At 38.0% G+C, this 20238-nt stretch overlaps 2 protein-coding genes across 2 annotated transcripts; both read right to left on the reverse strand.

The window, feature by feature from the left end:
* Positions 1–7272: 7272 nt before the first annotated feature.
* LOC139189558 (uncharacterized) lies at positions 7273–9573 on the reverse strand. The gene is made up of 4 exons (XM_070808536.1): positions 9363–9573; positions 8856–9152; positions 8195–8359; positions 7273–7607 (listed from the first exon to the last, which is right to left on the reverse strand). Exons 1-4 carry the CDS (start codon positions 9571–9573, stop codon positions 7273–7275), a joined length of 1008 nt encoding a protein of 335 aa, XP_070664637.1.
* A 2888-nt stretch (positions 9574–12461) lies between these two features.
* LOC103448972 (pentatricopeptide repeat-containing protein At1g03100, mitochondrial) lies at positions 12462–15336 on the reverse strand. The gene has a single exon (XM_008388240.4). It carries the CDS (start codon positions 14891–14893, stop codon positions 12545–12547), a length of 2349 nt encoding a protein of 782 aa, XP_008386462.1. The 5' UTR covers positions 14894–15336; the 3' UTR covers positions 12462–12544.
* Positions 15337–20238: the final 4902 nt, after the last annotated feature.

Below are 20238 nucleotides of genomic sequence, written 5' to 3' on the forward strand. Positions count from 1 at the left end.
ACATTAAATGATGACGCTACTAGCATTAAATGATGAGGTGGACAAACACTAAAGTTGGGTTTCACTAATCGACATCTTTGGAGTTCTAATTTCCCAAATTGTTCAATTTTAGCTAAGTTAAACCATAAATTTGCTTAGCTAAATAATGTCAATTTGGAGATTCAAATTTTCATAGATGACTTGAGAATTAACTCAGGCTTAATATTTGGTTACATCATCGCTCACCGATAGTGAACCTAATAGATGTCCGGTTATCAAAAATTTAAGTAGTTATTTAAAATGTTTTAAAAAGATATCACCAATTTGAGATCACCGTAAAGATTGAGTAGTTATTCAAATTTAAAACTTTTTTTTATGTTAATTTCATAGCATGGGATGACAGACACTCACTGAAAAAGTTGGAAAATCAAACTCTACATAAATATACGAACTTCAAGAAAGAAAGCAAATAATTTGTACTTGTACATTCCCAAATAAAAGAAGAAAAAAAATATTAATTAATTGTAGTGACCAATAATACTGCTAGAAGTTGCCATTTTTCCGTGAGATTTTTCAATGTGATCAAAATACAGGGTGATACATGTGTTATTATACAAATTGTGAGATATGTGTGATAAAAAATTAATAACTTAAAAAATTAAATTTCGTATCACTTATATAATAACACGTAATGTATCACTCGTGTTCCAATCACATTGAAAATTTTCTCCATTTTTCCACATAAAACTTTGTTACAGTGTTGGAAGTCTGGTCGGTTTTTACCGAAAGGTGAAAAAGGTTAAAGTTTAACTGAAATCCGCGCGCATGAAAACGGCCCTTGTTCCCAACACCAAGACCCGTCTCCGTCTCATTGGGTTTTCCGTGCTCCACTTGAACCTACTTTCCTCTCTTATCTCACTCGCTCAATGTGCGCGTGCACCACACTGTCTGTTTGGTCTTGGAACTTATCCTCATGTTTTAAATTCATCGTACTTTTTGTTAGTTTTCCACCATTAAAACGGATGAAAATAATCTTCAATTTGACGGAAGAATTGGCATATCTTACAATTTAAGAGGACTAAAATGTTTTAGAAAACATAGGAATTGTTTGACATATACCATTGTTAAATTGTCACGCGAGCAACCACGTAACCACATTTTAAAGAGTAATTTTGCCAAGTGGTTAGGCTTTTTAGCCAAAATAGTATATGAGATTGTTAAATGCGTTCCTTGTGTTTATCTACCGTAAATTATTTTGATCATTATGTGAAAATAGTTAAAAGCGGTCCTTGTGTTTATCCACTATAAATTATTTTTAGCCAAAATAATATATGAGATTAGTATAACTTCTTATTTTGGTCTTTCAAATTGACAATAGTTAAAAGCGGTCCTTGTGTTTATCCACTATAAATTATTTTGATCATTCTGTGAAAAATCCGTCAACACCATTGTTAAATTATCACGCGAGCAACCACGTAGCCACATTTTAAAGAATAATTTTGTCAAACTAACCCTTTTTAGCCAAAATGGTCATGAAATTGATATAACTTTTCACTTTTATTCATAAACTTGTTCTTCGTAAATCATTCCGTAGAAATTCGTCAATATCCTAGTTAAATTGTATGTGAGCGTGGAGTAAGCTGAAGTGAGGAATGTAAAAGGGAATTGACCGACGGAGTGAAATTTCCAGTGTGATGTACGGTACGTGCTGCTGGCGGTGACGGGGTCCGTTTAAACGTGGCAGTAAGCTGGAGTGGGGAATGCAAAAGGAAATTGATCGAAGCGACAAAAATGTGGCCTACAAATTCTGCCCATGTGGCAACTGAGAGCCCCACAGGATTTGTCGACTTGGACACATCATTCAAGTTACGGAGATTCCCTGCTTCCTGTTATGATTCCTTTTCACTTTTTTCTTTTCTTTCTCGGAGCTGTTCTACATCTACTTTTAAAAGTAAGTGTAAAAATAATAAATATTACATACACTAATATGTATTTCATAAGTTTGAAGTTATATAAGCAAGGACGGAGTCACCTTGGGCCCAGTCGAAGCAGATGCTCGACATAGTTTTGTGGGAAAAAACGTACATGCTTATGACAATAATAAAATTATTCACTAGCTTACTTGTTTGTAGCGTTAGCATCAACTTTTCTAGTTGGCAGTACGGCCAACGTTGAAATAGCATTTTCGTCATAAAATTTTTGAAAAATCGATTGAGAAATTAAATGAGTGACTGATAACATGAGTATGTTAATAGAAAGAGCTAGATATATGAGTCTGGAGAATATTGTGAAATTTCTCAAATCTACCATTCTTCTGTTGGAATTATGAGTTGGATGTTTTTTTTGCCATGAAACATGAGTCGGAAAATACTTGTGTCTTTCATGGGAATGAGTTCCGTACTTGTAACATACAACTTAACACATATTAACATTCCTTTTAATACATTTGACGGGTTATTTCTATATATGTGTGCTGCATGCAATGCTCTTTTGTATCTTTGCGGAAATGAGTCGAGCAGTGTTCTTTTGTCTAAGGAAATATTGGCTCATGTGTGGCGCATCACTGTATGCTACTGTAGTAGATATGACTGTAATTTGTACATCTACAGAGGTTCATTTCATTCATATCAAAAGAAAGAAAAGAAACAGCAAAGTCGAAGTGTTGCACAAATCTCGATGAATTCATAACTTCCAAGGCAAAGTTGAGCACAGGCTGCACGCATAAGCAATGCAGTACATGGCCAGTAGAGCACGGAATTTACTTTGATCAAAGCTTTGCTTCCTGTTTCTCAGTTCTGGCCAGGATGTCTGCTTTTGTATTAATCGAATTAGTGAATTAGGTGCTTACTTGCAGTTTAGCTAAATAGTTTGGCAAAAAGACTTGTAAATTGATCTAAACTACGCCGAAAAATATTCAAATTTAGGGCAGCTGAGAGTGTTGGAAGTTTTGAGACTCTTGTCCCACATTGGGGAAAATAAGATTCCCAAGTACCTTTATATAAATTTAATGTTTTAGTCTAGTAATTACAACATGGGCCATTTGGAAATGGATTGAAAGTTTGAACCTTATGGTTGTGTGGATTAGGCTTGTATAATATAGCCTAAATACAATTAATATTAATTAATCAAGACAAGGGCCTTGGGGCACTTGGGGCCTTGGAATTTAAAATTAATCTGAATAGCCTAAATACAATTAATATTAATTAATCAAGACAGGCCTTGGGGCACTTGGGGCCTTGGAATTTAAAATTAATCTGATTCATTAATTTTAATTTTTGGATTAAGTTTTTAATTAATTTATTAATTAAAAACGTTTTGATTAAAAGACAGCTCTTAGAAAGAGTTGTGTACCTTCAAATACACTGAACAGGTATTTGAAAGGGTGTGAAACAGCCTATATATCTGCAATCACAGTTTCCAAAATGGATCATCTTTTCTTGCTCTTTCCTTCTGTACGAATTTTCTAAAGAGTAAACACACAAAAAGCAAATTCGCTAGAGTTCTAGAATCCGGTGCGGATTCTAGAATTAGGTAGTTGAATCCTGGTCGAGCAGACGTTATAGAACCACAAGCACATGAGTGGGGCGAAAATACTGTTCGAATGACATAGCTTTTACGCTAGCCTCTACCTTCTGTAATCAAGTTAGTAACATTAATTTCTGTATTTATTGTGTAATTTTCGTTTTGTATAGCAAATATATTTTGGTTAATAAAATATTAGAATTTCTGTTATTTTTGTTTATTTCTGAATTGTTCTCCAACAGAGAGCATACTATTCTAGCTAACTTGAATAAGTCTGTGTGTGAGAATTTTCTCACTAGGCTTAGCCTAATGAGCTTTTGTAGAAGTGATGAATAGTAAAGAGGGGAGGCAGAAAATCCAAGTGGGGTGAGGGGGTGACACATTTGGTTTCTGTTTTATGAAGAAAACCAAATTATCTTGCTTTTAAAAGAACACATAGTCGTCTAAGACACCGCAAAACCCTAGACAGATTTTGAAGAAGCCTAAAGGGAAAAAGTGAAGGAAGGGCTCACCTTTAAAAGGTCGAGTTGATAAAACACTTTGTTTTGTGTTGGATTTTGGTATCCCATGTCCAGTTACCAATCGTCCATGACCCGAACATTAGTCTCGAAATTTTGTCTCCAAGCCTCACATCTTGCGTCTAATAAGGTAACGAAGTTCAAGGAGTGAGATTGATGTAAGATATATTCTAAAATCACAACAACAAAACATTAGGTTACATATTTAGTAAACTAATTTACTATAAACCAATTACAATTAACTTATCTGTATAAGAAGAATCGGCACGTCATAAGAATTTAAGACGATGCAACATTAAAAATTTAAGACATGTTATAAGTTGAATGGATATAAATAATTTAATCCCACATAGGCACATTCACAAAAGTGTTACACTGATGGATATATGAACTGACTACATACTTAGATATATTGTCGACCAATTTACAGTCCTCATCATTTGACTGGACATCGATTTAGGAAGAATCAATCATGCTTCTTGATGACCCGAATTCAATCCTCTTTTGTAGTACCCTATTGGGAACAAGTTAAGTCGAACCTCCCTACCTCCTTCAAAGATAGTCCTGAAGGGGGATACATGACCGCCATCATACGCTACTTGATATAAGTAGAGAACCTATTCGTTAAAACCGAAAATAATCACGTTAATTTTAAGTCCTTTGAAAACGGATTGTCAAAATCGTTACCCTATTCAAATTAACTATAATCTATTAACGCATAGATGTATCGATTCGATCCAAATATCTTAAAAGCATCACAAGCAGCAGCAGTAGTCATGATAGCCAACTACATATTTTCTGCACCTGCATGATGTATATATATCATTGTAATTTCAGTGTTTTGTCATGATCAATATGCCTGATGCAATGCAACATTCAATCATTTACTTGCTTATGCTGCAGCTGCGTCATGTGGTCCTAGCTAGCTTTGATTCTTCCTTTATACATACGATCTAAATGATGACTTTGCACATATATGTTGCACATGACCAATCACTACCGTTATTTGAAACCACATTTGTATCACTTTAAACAGTATCAGATTGAAGAGTGAGAAGAAATCATGTTAGCTAGCTGCTACTTCACTTTTTCCTTTTTGAATGGGTTTCAAAATTTGTTAAACGACATACTATCCTCCTTTCCAGAAGCGAGGAAAGTTCTCATTCGATCATCACTAATGTTACATCATATTTCACCGTATAAATTTTATAACCGGTTCTTCTTTCTCCTTAAGTGGTCTCCAATTCTAACGCAAGTGTTCTCCTCTTCTAAATGAAACATTTTCTAAACATGGAATTTGTCCAAGAAATTCTGACAATATTTGCCGCACGCTTGAAGATGGCACGAGGGCATGTTCTAAGCATGCGTTTTTTTCTTCTACAGAGTCCCACCCAGTCAAAGTTATGACCTCAAAACCCTACTCATCACACGCCATCATCAAACTATTGATTTATAATTACAATTTACAATGCACACAAACAAAAATTCCACTTTTCCCACTTTTCAAAAACCCTAAGAACCTTAGAAACCCCAAAACCCTAGAAACCCTAAAACCAATGAATATTGTGAACAACTTCCAGGATCCAGACAGCAAAGTGCCAAAACACAATGAGAGGATCGATTCGGAATAATGAAGTGTGTGTGACGCACTAAACCCTAAAGCCTAATCTGCATTTACTCATTGTCTGGAAATATTGACAGAATGATTTGGTCTTAAACATGGAAGTGGCAATGTCTCTGGAGATAACTTCTGAAAGCTAATAAAATCTAAAGCTAGATATAGTATGATCGGAGAAAGTACAAAACTGCAACGTTTTGACTGATGTCATGGTTACATAAGAACTTTTTTTAATTAGGGTTTTAGGGGGAAATTAAAGTCATTGTCCATTGCTTGTTGTACAAGGCGCCAGTGCTGCTTGCTGCTGAGTACGACTCAGTGAGTCAGACGCACAAGATGGCTTGCGATGATTCAACGGTCAGCAGTCGTCAACAGAGGCAGATATTAATTACTCACTGTCTACAATATTTGTGATGGTGATATCATCGTTAGTGTCGTATTTGAAGACTAATTAATTAATTAATAATTAATTGGCATTTTCTATATATTAACTTCCACGTGCACACCCTCTTTCTTCAGAAGTATCGAGGCTGTAGCTTCTTCAGTCAGCCATGGCAGTCTTGGCAGACCCTTCTCGTGTTTCGAAAATTTTCCACCTCGTATTTGAAAGACGTCACTCATCACTCATCGCTTTAATTGGCTCTGATAATTCTTCAAGTGATTTAGGATTTTAGGTACGCGTTTAATTAATCACTTCGTGGCTAATCATTTTGCGATTGAGTTTTCTATTTTTTCACAAAATTAACAAGGACAACTTAGTAAGGCCCTCTTCCTTAGGCCATTTTAATCTACACAATTGAGTTCAAAATTTTTGTGCATTAGAGATGACTTAAGTAGTGGTGGATCCAAGATTCTAATTTCGAAGATCATAGTGTAAAAAATCAAAGTTTTTTTAAATGAAAATGAAAACGCAATTTTGTTTTCCAGTTTTTAACGGTCCATTTTGTCAAACATTTAATGTTCTGGTTGTCCTTTGCTAAGACATGTTGTGCGTTGTGTTTTGTCGAGATCCCTACCAATTGCCAAGTGATGCCGATTAGTCATGCTGATCATACATTTCATCAAACATTTAGTGGACACACAAGGTCTAGTATCAGCATTTGAAGGGCCCTTAAAGGATATGCCTTGTGTTTTTTCCAGCCTCCGAGTCCCAATATGGATCTGTCAATGGACTTAGTGATAACCAAACTTGCATGTAAACTTGAACCTAGACATTTGAGTTTACTAGTCGTGATACTTATACTTTTCTTTTATGTCTTGCCCTTCAAAGATTTTCGTTAAAAGTGTCATTGTGTCTCAAAAACATGGATATATATTCCTTGTGACAACCAAATTTACTTACACGTAAACCAAACCTAAACATCTAGTATACCACTTCGTTTCATGCATCCTCATACATAGTGGCGAAGCCAGGATTTCTCGGGGGGAGGGACGAACTTAAAAGAGTTCAAGGTTAAAGAAAAAAGGCAACAACTACATCTTTTTATATAGTAATGTCTTCCATAATTAATCAATACAAACAAATTACAATTGTTGCCGACGAGGTTTCATGTCATGAAAACGTCGCATAAGAAGCTCATTATCAATAAAAGTAAATACATCTCTCTCAATGTAAACAACCATGCTATCACTCAATCATTGATCTCCCATTTTGTTATGCAATGGTGTTTTCACAATCTTCATAGCAGAAAAAGCTCTCTCCACCAAAGCGGTTGCAACTGGTAACACCAAAGCCAATGTAAGAAGCTTGTACACTAACATATAGGTTTCACACCTCCCGATCTTCACTAACTCTTTTGCAAGATCACTAATTCCTCTCAACGATGAAAACTCACTATGCACCTTCATATTATGAATGTAATTGTCAAGTTGAACTGGAAGATTCATGAGGTCCATATGATCAAAATCTTGAGGATAAAGTTGGGCTAAACGAACAATTTTTGCTTTGTCAAAAGATGCAAAATTATTCACTGGACTCAAACATGCCATACAAAGAAGCAACTCGGTGTTTACCTCATTGAAGCAATCATTCAATTCCTTTAGTTGCATATCAAGGACTTGAAAATAGAGGTCCACACGATAGTAATGGAAGTTTGTGATTTTTGGAGCTTTACGCCTTGATTTTCCAGGTACAAAATGCAAATCCTCCATGTTAGGAATGATAATATCATGCTCCTTACAAAACCTTTCTACATCATGAAACAAGTCCCCAAAGTCATCATCTCTCAAGGATTGTAGTCTTTGTTTGCATACTTCCACTAACGTCATCGCATTCACAATATCTTGATCTTTCTTTTGCAATGCTTGTGATAACTTATTAGTAATTCCCAATATAAGTCTCATTAAGAAAAGGTGAAACACAAAATCAAAAGTTTGTATGCTTTGAATAACCTAGTTGCTTCACCAAGATTATCTTGGTTGCGATCACTTTTAATCTATTCAACCACCTCCACCATAACTTCAAACATAACAATAATACTAAATATTGTACCATAATGCGAGTTCCACCGTGTATCACATGGAGGCATGAGACTACTTTCTTGATTTAAGCCTTTACCCGTTTCAAGATTACCAATATCAAGAGCTTTCTGAATTTGTTCTTGTTGTTTCTCTCTAAATGCATCACCACGCTTGCATGACCATCCAATAAGATTCACCAAACTACTAGCATTGATGAAGAAATTGGCAACATCCTCATTTTCCTTTGCCACGAATACAAGAGCTAGTTGGAGTTGGTGTGCAAAACAATGAATATAAAATGTTTGAGGGTATTTGTTCAAAATCTTTGTTTTAAGACCATTTAACTCACCTCTCATATTACCGATCATAACCTTGTCCTCGTAACTTAGACATACTCAAATTTGTTGTAGCAAACAATCTCTCAATGGCATCTTCAAGTGAGCTACTAGTTGTAGAGGAGACATGTTGAACACCCAAAAACTTTTCAATTGCTTCTCCTTTTTTGTTCACATAATGCAATACCACCGCCATTTGCTATTTAGTGGAAGCATCATGTGATCCATCAACCAAGAGAGAAAAAAATGTTCCTTCCATATCTTTAGTGATTGCATTAATAGTTTCAATAGCACAAGCACAAACAAGATCTGTTTGAATATCGGAAGAAGTATATTTGAGATTCTTGGGAGCATTCTCAAACACAACCTTCCTAACTTTCTCATTATGATCAGCAAGAAATTGCATAAGCTATATATAATTACCCCTATTGCTCGATTTCAAAGATTCATTGTGCCCACGAAAAGCCAAACCCTGTCGCAACAACCACCTTGTGCAATCAAGTGCTCCCCTCAGTAAAGTGTGATAATTAACGCGAGCTTCATCAGTTTGCTTGATCATAAATGTTTTAATGTGTTGTTTTTGTGTCATCAAGTCTTTAGCTTGTTGCATAGCTTTATTATGAAGACTTCCAACACCTCCCTTATGGACTCGAAAATTTTCGGGTCCTTTCCTCCAATTTGTAAACCCTTTTTCAATGAAGACATCACTTCCACTACCACCTGCTTTATCAAAATCATATTTAAAAAGATAGCAATAATGGCAAAATGCAGCATCTTTTACTATACTATACTCCAACCAACATGTGATAAAACATCGATTGTCGCTAGCTTTCCTTGGCATGATGTGAGATTTAGGTTGACAAGGTTCATTTTGGAGGTAGTATCTATGAATTGCTTCGTGACAATTGAGTGGATAATCAAGCATTCAACGTCTCAGTCCAGGGTCTGCAGGAAGATTAGCTAATATTTCATCCAACTCAGTAACCTCACTTTGTTGTGCACTACCCGAAATACTCGAAGGAGGACTACTCGGAATATTTGAAGGTGGAGGAGGACTACCCGGAATATTTGAAGGAAGAGAAGGACTATCCGGAATATTTGGAGAAGGATTTAAGCATTGTTTATTATAGTATCGTTCCATTACGTAACTGTATAACGAAAGAAAATATATATATATATATATATCTTAGACTCTTAATCCTAGAGTATACTACGTATTTAATTAATCAGTACCAACAATCATATGAAATTATGAATAATCAAGAATTCAAATTTTATCCTAGAGTAGACTACGAATGTAATTAATCTGTACCAACAACAACAATGCATTTGAATGAGGGTTTTAGTTGGTTGACTTGGGGTTTATTATGTTAATGTAAATATGATGTAAAAGTCTTCACCATGTTCAGCTTTTTTTTTTCTTGCTAGACTATATGTGATTCAAGTTCCTATATGTATATATAATGTATCAATTCTCTTTTATATACTTCAAAACAAAAAAAAAAAAATCAATAATCATAGTATTCATATGAATAATCTATAATCAATAACCATATAATGTATAACTCTATAATCCTATATCAATTAAACAAAATTTTGTATTCACTAATCAATTAGGGTTTGAAATAAATAAAAATTAAAAAAAATTAAAATTTTACTTGGAGCTGCTGGCGTGGCGTCTTGACTATGGACTGGACAGTGGTCTTGGTGGCCAACCAACGAAACAGGGTGGGGGTGGCTACTTTCTTGTGTTCCTAGGATTTGGGACAGTTTTGAAAAGTTAAATCTGGGACTGGGAGGGTTTTGTCGTGTGGGGGAAAAAGGGAGTAAAGGTGGGGGATGGGATTTGTTATCTAGGAAAAGGGTGGGGGTTAATTGAAACGGGGTGGGATTGGGATGGGGATGGGGACCAGTGATCCCCCCGTTTTTTTTTATTTGATTAGACCCAAACGAAGTCGTTTACAAAAAAAAAAATTAATTTTTTTTACCAGGCCCAAAACGACGTCGTTTTGGCCTGAATTTTAAAATTAAAATAAAAAAACCCTGCGCGCAGGGAGCTGCGCAAGTTTCTAGTTTCAGAACCACAGCGCAGTGCTTCCTAGTTTCCGGCTGAACCAGGGGGGTTCAAGCATCGCTCCTGCCTTTGTTTTTCGACGAACGGAGGGGCGGTCGGCCCCCTTCGCTCCTATGTAGCTTCACCCCTGCTCATACATATTTATTGAGCCTCGTCCTTAAGGAAATCTCGTGATGAGTGTTGTAGAAACGGTTTTCATAGTTCATAATTGGGCTCTAGAACTTATTACCTCAAATTGTTCGATTGGTCTCTAGAGCTCATTAACTCGAACTTGAAAGTCCACAATAATTGGGCTTTAGAACATAGTAGCCCAATGTGTAACTTCAGTGGGCCATAATCTCTACAAGAAATTAAACCTGATGGGAGGATGGTGGCTACAAGAGTGTTAGGCAATATGGATCCCTTATCCAACTTAGTAAATTGAAGAAAATAAATACAATTACCATCCAATCTTTTTATAAAATGTTCAGATTCGGAAATTTACGGATTTGGATTCGGAATGCCAATGGAGGAAACGGAAATTCCGTTCCAGCTTGCATTCCGAAGTCTTACATAAGATGTTTCAGTTCCAGCATAACCACAATAACAAAACACCGAAATAATAATTTCAATGATAAGCTGAATGTGACAATCTAAATGTACAAGACGAACCATTGCTAATTGAAAAGTGCAATGCCAATCTCAAAAACATGACTACCATCCGCCGCCTGGGTAGCGCCTAGCTAGTTTCTTCAGCCATTCACATTGTATGTCATGCTGTACATGGTTTTAGTAGATTGAAGAGGTACTTGCTTTGGTTGATCTGTTACGTTCTCGATGTTAAATTGGTGGTCACGGCATTCAAGTGAGCAAAAGGCAAGAAGGTTCTGCATCACGCAGCGAAATTAAATTCCGAACACATCAAATTTCAGTAAGTTTGCTGCCACAGGCATATAAACAACTTTGCAGTAATGTATAATTCACATATATTGTTGATGGAGAATCGTAGTTATGATTGAGAAGGAAAACAGAGGAATTCAAACAGCAGAATAGATGCAAAAATAAAGAAGAAGAAGAAGAATCATACATCACAACAACACAAACATTTTCCCTTTTTACTTAGTTCCTTGGATTTTCTCAGCTGCCAAACAGAAATTATGCAATCACAACACGAAAATAGTAAAAGAGAAGGAGAAGGAGGAGAAGAAAAATTATAGTTTCACGACTCAAAAATTTTCTTTATTTTCTCAGCAGCCAACAGAGATCAAACAATTACTACAACAATAATTTTCAAAAACAAAAGGAATATCACATAAGTACTATTCTAAAAATCTTGGTCACTGCCACTACCCTGATTAATCCCTATGTTTGAAAATCAATAAATTATTGTAGACTCTTTAAATACGAACACTTATTATATGTTTGTTCACATGTTTTCAGTATGTTCTAATGAAGATTAGTGTTCTATTGATGAAAGCTTTTATATTAGAAGGGTTGTTGAATAAAAATGTGAAACGGTATTGGTTTAGTTGTAAAAGAAAGATCTACAAAGATTCTTCACTCAATAGTCTAATTTGAGATGAATAATTTTGGCAATTGGTTTTCTCAAATTCTTAATTTTGATACGTTCACATAGTGCTACTAGTTCATGTGTTATAGTTTGAGTGAGCTACGTGATTAATATTGAGAAGTTTCAGCGTATTATCACATCGTCGTGTGATATTACTAATTCACTTATATTATATCAAATCGATCTAGTATGATTACAATACCTTAGGTTTGTGACAAATCAACATATCATTCACTCATATTATAATATGTGAATTAATAAAATCTATTGAAAAATCAAAAACCTGTCGCAAAATATTATATTGAGTGGTTTCATACCTAATTATACTAGGGCGTTTTGTGATAAAATCTCATAGGTAGTTAAGTTAGGGAATATATTAGTGGTGGACCGTTGAGTGAAGAACTAATTGACATAAGCAAGCAAATCATACTTTATTAACTTGATTAGGCTAAAATTGAGGCATGTATGAAGCAAATAAAGGCATTCTCTTCAACAAACTCCAACCCAATTCTTAAACGCCAATGCAGCCTCCCTCTTTTTATGTTGGGATTCTGTCTGGAATTTGGGAGCCTTGCCCTTGTAACTTGTTCTATGGTACTTCAAGAAAAGCGTCCGGTACTTGTATTTGTCGACAAACATCTTCCCTTTCTCCATCATCTCCACAACTTCATTTGCTCGGCTGAAAAATCCGCCCCTCACGAAGGTGTAAAGAACCGAATCCAGGAGCTCCTGGTCGAATTTCATTGAGGTGGCAGCAGCAATGGACTTCATCTCACCCCACAACTCGGTCACTTCTGTATACTTTCCTCCTACAGCAGCATAACCAGTTACCATAGAATGGAATGTTTGTGCATTTGGGGTGCACCCGAGGCTTCTCATTTTCGTCAGCGCCTTCTCAGCATCTTGCATGAGTCTCTTCTTGCAGAAGAAATGGATTACGTTGTTCCAGTCGTGAACCCCAGCATCGGATTTCTGCCCTTCCTTGATTTCCTGCAAGAGCTTTACCATCAACTTAGGTTCACCGTCCCCTGCACATTCATGTACTAACCTCTCGAACTCCTGATGGCCAGCTTTTGGTATCTTAGCCTCCTTCATCTCTCTGTACAAATGGAGGGCTCCCTGTGTATCATTTTGAAGAACCCTCGATTGGATCAATGCCTCGTAAGAGCTTGAGTCTGGCTGGATCCCGGCTTTACGAGCATCTCTTAAAAGTGATGCTGCATTTCCTGCTTGCTTTGCTTGACAATATGCTTTTAAAAGAGAGGAGTATACAGCTGAACCAGTTCTTACACCAGCCAAAAACATCTCATCGAGAAGGTCATGCGCCTTGTCTAACCATCCAAGTGATATGCACGAATTAATTACATGAACCAAAGCTGAATCGTCGTTGGATGCTGGGGAGTCTTCTTTGTCGGCCTTTATAAGAAACTCTGCCAAATCCTTGGTCTTGTCCGCTTCCAGAAACGCCTTGACTAATTTCACGAAAAGTTTTTCAGTTGGTTGGAGGATACCGCGGTCAGTTGTTACCAATTTGACTTGGCTCTGCAACTTAGCTAACACTGCACCAAGTACTTCCTTTGCATCAGTCTCAAGTCCCAAGAAATTTCTATCCCTAGAAAACTCATCATAAGATACTAACGGGCTACTCTCTTCACAACCATTTGATTCTACATAGCTTGAACTTTTACTGGACAGAGATCCCGGTCCAAGAGACTGGTTGCCCTTTCCAGCAGCATCAAATACCAGTGTTGCTACTGCAAGAGAATTTCGTGCTGCTTTTGCTTTCCTTAGCATTTCCAAGACCATGTTGGATGCAGAATCTAGATCCCCGAATTTCAAATGGCAAGTCAACAAGCAGTTGTAGAATTGCCGATACTGGATATCGGTAAGGTTGTGAGCTTCATCTATGTATCGTTGAAGTTTCGTAAGCTCATCTCTTCGTCCATTTCTCTCATATACTTGTGCCATTAATATCAACAAGTTAGCGTCCATTTTGACACCAACCCGAGGCATCATGTCAAGGATCTGCTCGGCTTTCCTAGTTGTCCCAAACATGAGACAGCCAGCCAAAGCAACGTTGAAAGCAGTAGTATTAGGCTTCATAGCAATCAAAGGTGCATTACACTTCTTACGCGGATCGATCCTGTTATCTTGGAATAGGTAACCTATCTCGAGAATCAACTCTGCAGCAAGGTAAGCCCCTTGAGCTGTTCGAGACATGTAAGCCAAGATTGCAGACCAGGCAGCAACAGGGGGAAACTGTTCCATCTCTACCATCTTTCTCAGAACAGTCGACACAGGATTAGGTAATCCTGCTTTGGCAAGCCCAAAAGACAGATAAACCAGCGTCTCCTTCTCTAACAAATTAAGTTTGTTTTTCTCAATAGCATGTTCTACCAGCCCGTACGCTTTCTCCAGCCACTGAACATCAAAGCTTTCCACGAAACTCGTTACAAGCTCATTCATAACGGATTTCCTAGGAAACCCTTCCATCTGCATATGCTGCTCATGCAACTTCCAAGCATCACTTAGTCTGTGCTCATCAATTGCATTCTGTATCTCCACAGTTAACTTAGCCGGATCTCGAGCCTGGACCAAGATTGTTCCCGCCATAGTCGAAAAGAAGCTTCCTTTAGGTGTAAGTTTATCATCTCGGACTTTTGACTTGGCCAAAGAAGAAGAGCCGAGACACCCACAAACTGACCCGGCACTCGAATAAGCTCGAAGATGAGATTCCGATATCCGAGCTACACTACAACTAGCATCAGCAAGTAGAAGATAAAGAACAGATGGGCAAACTGAAGTTGTCCGATAGCTGAATTTCTTCATACAAAACATCTTATCCAGTCAAAGAAAAATTACTAATCAACTCACTACCCGAAAATCACCAGAAATTCTACCCAGAGAAGCAAGTAACCAAAGACATTGAAGCGGCCAACTTCGCTGAGGCATTTTATCAAGCAGGTGGTGATCGACTGAGGTTGAAAGGAGAAGTACATCGCATAGGACATGCAAGAATAAGTTCAAGTACTAGAAAGGTGGGCATGGTTACTGTTAATTTGGCGTCGGCATGTCGCCGGAGTTGGATGCAAAGAGCCTGGCAGAAGAAGAAGATGAAATTTTGAATATCACAGAGGGAGCGAGAGAAGGTGTCGAAGTGAGCGAGGGAAGAAGGCGGGTCCAAAGTTGTAAAATGTGAAATATGAATTTTCTTTTGGGCCTATCCATGAACAGATGGGCTTATTGTAATTGAATAGGTTCAGGGAAGGGGCGGAAAAGGAAAGGAAATTTTGGTATCAGGAAATGAGGGTGCGGAAATCATTTATTAAGAAGAAATTGCTATCAAATTATATTATAGCATGACCCAATGACTATTTCAATAAGCTATTAAAATATGAATAATGCTTGGCTACTCAAAGATAAGTAGGAACTCATACTCAAAACTCTCCGTGTTTGAATTACAGAGCTTTGTGTTTATGATCAGAACTGTTTATATTATAAATAACTTAATAAAGACCATCTCTGCAAAAAATGAATACAACCAAGGTCGTTTGAACAATCTATTGTAGTAGATACGTCGACGATTCATAATGCTTTTATCAAATCTGTTTATCTGTTTTTATACAATTCGATGAATAACCGACCTTAGTTATATTGATTTTTTACAGAGACGAGATAGAGTGATTTATAATATAAACGGTTCTGATTGTAAACACAAAGTTCTGTGATTGGCAAAGAACAATTTTAAGTAGGAACTCCTACTCATGCTCACTGGCGGAGGGAGTGCCTAGGCCCATCCTGACTTTTATATATTAGGAAATTATGCGTCTTTCTTTTGCTTGAAGAGTTGAGGTCCTGCTTTCCAAAAATTTCATACATAACTACAACATCTCATCTCACAATTAACTTTAGTATTTTATTTATTTCCCTAACACAAATTAATAGCATTTAAATCAAAGCAATATTTCGCATTTCTTTGAAGAGAAATCTTCAGTTTTCATTATAAACTCTTTAACAGTGTTGTCAGGTTCCAGAGCTATTCCCCTATTTTCTTGTTGAAATCTCATACGTTTAATTTGTCATCCCAAATTCGAAATGTATTCAACAAATAAGTTTTAAATTTCTTTAGTTCTCTATTGTTTCTTCTTTATTCTATATAATACATGAGAGTTACGGTTTGTAAAGTTTTTATTAACTTCATTGAATTTAATAGTATAGGCGACGAAGTTATAATACAATGGTTTTAAAACATAAAAACTCGTCGCGGGCAATTATAATTTTTGTGAATATGTAATATTATCTATGCATGTTATATTGGACATTTGATTACTTTTAATATATATATATATAATTAACATGATGTTTAATAGATTTGTAAATACTATATTAAAAAAAAAATCCTTTGTGAGAGGCCCCTCCTGTTCGCGTCAGGAATTTCCGTCGGGGATGTTTCCTGGCCGACGAGCACACAGCTCCCCGGGAGGTTGGCGCCGGTGGAGGGCTGCTGTCGGGCTTCTGCTTCACTGTCGGGCTTTGTCGGGCAAGTCTCGTCGGGCAAATCTTGTCGGGCAAGGCTCGTCGGGCAAGGCTGAAAGAGAAGGACAGAGTTAACTTTGAGAGGTGCCTTTGTGGGGCCTTAGGTGTAGGCCTTGAGGCTCACAATCAAGGTTAACTTTTAGGTGCTCAGGCGTGTCACTGCCATCTTCAATATGGCAGATGTGAAATGGATGTCGAGTTTTGGTTGTATATATGTATACACCCGAGAAACTGTGTTAGTTATGACAGGTGCCTTTGTGGGGCCTTAGGTGTAGGCCTTGAGGCTTCATATCAATAACTAAACCAGTGCTCGAGCACATCATATTTGTTCTCGTGAATGCATGAGTCTTATAACTATTATACTTCTGATTACCCGAGTCTGAGAGGTAGAATGAACCCAAATAGGTGCCTTTGTAGGGCATTAGATGTAGGCCTTGAGGTTTCCCATTAGAGTTCGTTCTTATACTCAAACAATCTAGACCGCAGAACGGAATGAATCCAAATAGGTGCCTTCGTAGGGCCTTAGGTGTAGGCCTTGAGGCTTCCTATCAGAATCCTTTCCATGCTTAAGCGTTCTATGATAATCATAATGTAATAGAAATAAGACTAAGAGGTAGGTCGATTACTTGCGTCCCAAGTAACTTCGGACTTCTCGTTTATCAAGGATTGTCGTGGATGGGTTAAGTCCACATAAGGTTCTTTTTTATGCCTTGAGGCCAAGGACTTTTAACTAATCAGATTTACATGCCCGAGGGCTTAGGACTTGGATCTGGTTTGAACACTGAAGATATATTCAAATCGGATCCGAGTACTGAGAAAGCCTTTTAATAGTCATCTTGCTAGAAATAACTTGAATATAACTGGAAGTATACAACATATTGCTAGGCTAATGAATGAAAAGACAAAAACAAAGAAGGTCGGGCAAGGTTTAACCTTGTCGGGCAAGCCTGGTCGTCTTGCAGGTTCCTATCTTTATAGTTTATCAAGGGTCTGAAAGCTTTAGAGAGAGAGAGATTACAAAAGATGAATCGATACTACAGGAAGGTTGAACAAGGTAGCAGAGCTATTACAAGGGTTTGAGTGAAGGTTTATCCCGCGAGGGATGAAGGCTTGTCCCGAGAGGGATGAAGGCTTGGGCTGACTACAACTTCGTTTTGAAGGCAAATCTGGCTTTGAGCAGAGTTTGTGCTTGCATTTGTTTGTTTGATTGAGTGTCCTTATTCCTGGTTTCTCTTTCTTCTTATATAGACAACTCGGCTTGGTCTCCTGTAGCAGCAACCTTGCCCGAATGCGGTTTGAAGGGTGATGACTCATCAGCTATTTTACATGTACTGCCACCATAAAGTACTTTATGGGCTGTGTAGTTGGTCAGTCTATACCACTTGGCCTTTGGGTAGGTAAGCAAGTGGTCTTCATGAGCTGCACCAAGTCAGAAAAGGCCATTTCCTGCTTTCTGGGCTTTGGCTGGGCTTAGGCCGGGCTCTCCCCTAGGCATCCCTTTGGGCCAGCTCCTTTCTTGAGCCCAAAGTTCAAGTTTTGATCCAAACACCTCCTCACCAAAAAGTTCGGCTCTGCCACTGCTCATGCTTTGAGTAACAGTATTGTTTTTAAAATATAATTGTGAATCGTTTTTATTGACCGGCTCTAATAAGTTTTTGTTTTGGTTTGGTTAAGTGACCGATTCTAATCCACCCTAGCTAATTCGCTACTAGCCTACTACATACTTCAACAAACTAAAGACCTACAAAAACCATGCAACCGGAAAAGGAAAAATGGCCGTTCTGCCGATGCCATTCTCCATTGCACCACCAGGCCATCATCGCCATAACCTTATTTGTAAGGCCGGTTCGGTCATCACAACACATCATGCCGCAAAGCCTATTCCAAAGAGTCAAGTTTCAAGAATCTACTCAACGTGAATTTGTTAGTGATTACCAAACTTTGTTCGAGTTGGACGCTCACATTCTCTCGAAGCCTGAGCGAACAAGGACTAGAAAGTATGTTGATAAACAGCTGGAGAAAGAAGTTTCTGCTATAATCCAGAGGTTGGAGGCATCTGCGGAGAGAGTCGTAGAATTGGAGACGAGAAGTTGAAGAATCTTACGTAAGGGTTCAGAAGTATCGGACGAGGAAAGCATGCTAGCGGTGGATTTAGAGTAGTGAGATTGTTAGCAAGTTTTTGGAGAAACCCATCCAGCTCTTGAGGAATAGTGAGGGGGACTTGGACGAGTAGTTGAAGGAAGTGTAGTTTCTTGTGACTATTCTTGAAGTAATGTTTGACGGAGAAGACAGTACGAATCCAAGGCTATAGCTAGCTGCCTCTAACAACTATTCTTTTACGTAAGGAGTCTAAATTTGTAAACTAAATGATGTGTTGCCAATTATAATTAAGCACGTTAATCTTACTGTTCAATCACCCACTTCCCACACGCAACAATAGCTCATGGGTACCACAGATAACTTTGCCAAAGTTCTCTGCCAAAGTTGAGCACGTGAAGCTTGCAGCTCCCACTACATCGCTCTGACCAAGAAGGGTAAAAGAATAGCAAAGAAACAGCACTAACAAAGTTTAGACCCATAAATTTTGAAGGTCTAACTACCATATTATTACCCACAAGGGTAAAGGAACAGTACCACTGCTGGATAATTGGAAAGTCCATGTATGTCAACCTCTGTGCTTCGTGGCAAGGTAGACTAGCAAACATGCCCAACCTTTACTCACATTCGAGAAAACACTCCCAATAAGATTGCTTGCACCAAAATCGAAGAGGCACCGTCCTCCGAATCTAAAGAGCCAAACTCCCAACATGACTACTTTCTTAAAAATCGAAGAGAGGGTAAAGGAACAGTACCATTGCTGGATAATTGGAAAGTCCCTGTGTGTCAACCTCTGTGCTTCGTGGCAAGGTAGACTAGCAAACATGCCCAACCTTTACTCACATTCGAGAAAACACTCCCAACAAGATTGCTTGCTCCAAAATCGAAGAGGCACCGCCCTCCGAATCTCGAGAGCCACTCTCCCAACATGATTACTTTCTCAAAAATCGAAGAGACACTGCTCCCCGAATCTCGAGAGCCAGACCCCCAGCATGATTGCTTTCTCAAAAATCGGTGAGGCACCGTTCTCCGAATCAATCGAAGAGGCGCTCGCTTTCTCAAAAGTTGGGCTGCTCAGAGACCACGAGGGCCGATCTCAGAAATCGAAGAGGCACCTACTTTTCTAGCCTTGTCAGCACCTGTCACACGCACACTCAGCTTTGCAGAAATTATGGGCATTCTGTCGAAGACTTCTGGTGAAGTAGAAAGCACATGAATCTTACTATTCAATCACCCACTTCCCACACGCAACAATAACTCATGGGTACCACAGATCACTTTGCCAAAGTTCTCTGCCAAAGTTGAGCACGTGAAGCTTGCAGCTCCCACTACATCGCTCTGACCAAGAAAGGTAAAAGAATAGCAAAGAAACAGCACTAACAAAGTTTAGACACATAAATTTTGAAGGTCTAGCTACCATATTATTACCCACAAGGGTAAAGGAACAGTACCACTGCTGGATAATTGGAAAGTCCCTGTGTGTCAACCTCTGTGCTTCGTGGCAAGGTAGACTAGCAAACATGCCCAACCTTTACTCACATTCGAGAAAA

This window comes from Malus domestica, chromosome 11, assembly GCF_042453785.1.
Source record: "Malus domestica chromosome 11, GDT2T_hap1".
NCBI classification, from domain to species: domain Eukaryota; kingdom Viridiplantae; phylum Streptophyta; class Magnoliopsida; order Rosales; family Rosaceae; genus Malus; species Malus domestica.

Excerpts from the sequence above, each read along its gene's own strand:
- LOC139189558 (XM_070808536.1), bottom strand. The coding sequence starts at position 9,573 with ATGGAACGATACTATAATAAACAATGCTTAAATCCTTCTCCAAATATT. Across the intron at positions 8,360-8,855 it reads TTTGAAATCGAGCAATAGGG|CTCTTGTATTCGTGGCAAAG; the intron begins GTAATTATATAT and ends AACTCCAACTAG. Across the intron at positions 7,608-8,194 it reads TATTGGTAATCTTGAAACGG|TGAATAATTTTGCATCTTTT; the intron begins GTAAAGGCTTAA and ends GTTTGAGTCCAG.
- LOC103448972 (XM_008388240.4), bottom strand. The coding sequence starts at position 14,893 with ATGTTTTGTATGAAGAAATTCAGCTATCGGACAACTTCAGTTTGCCCA.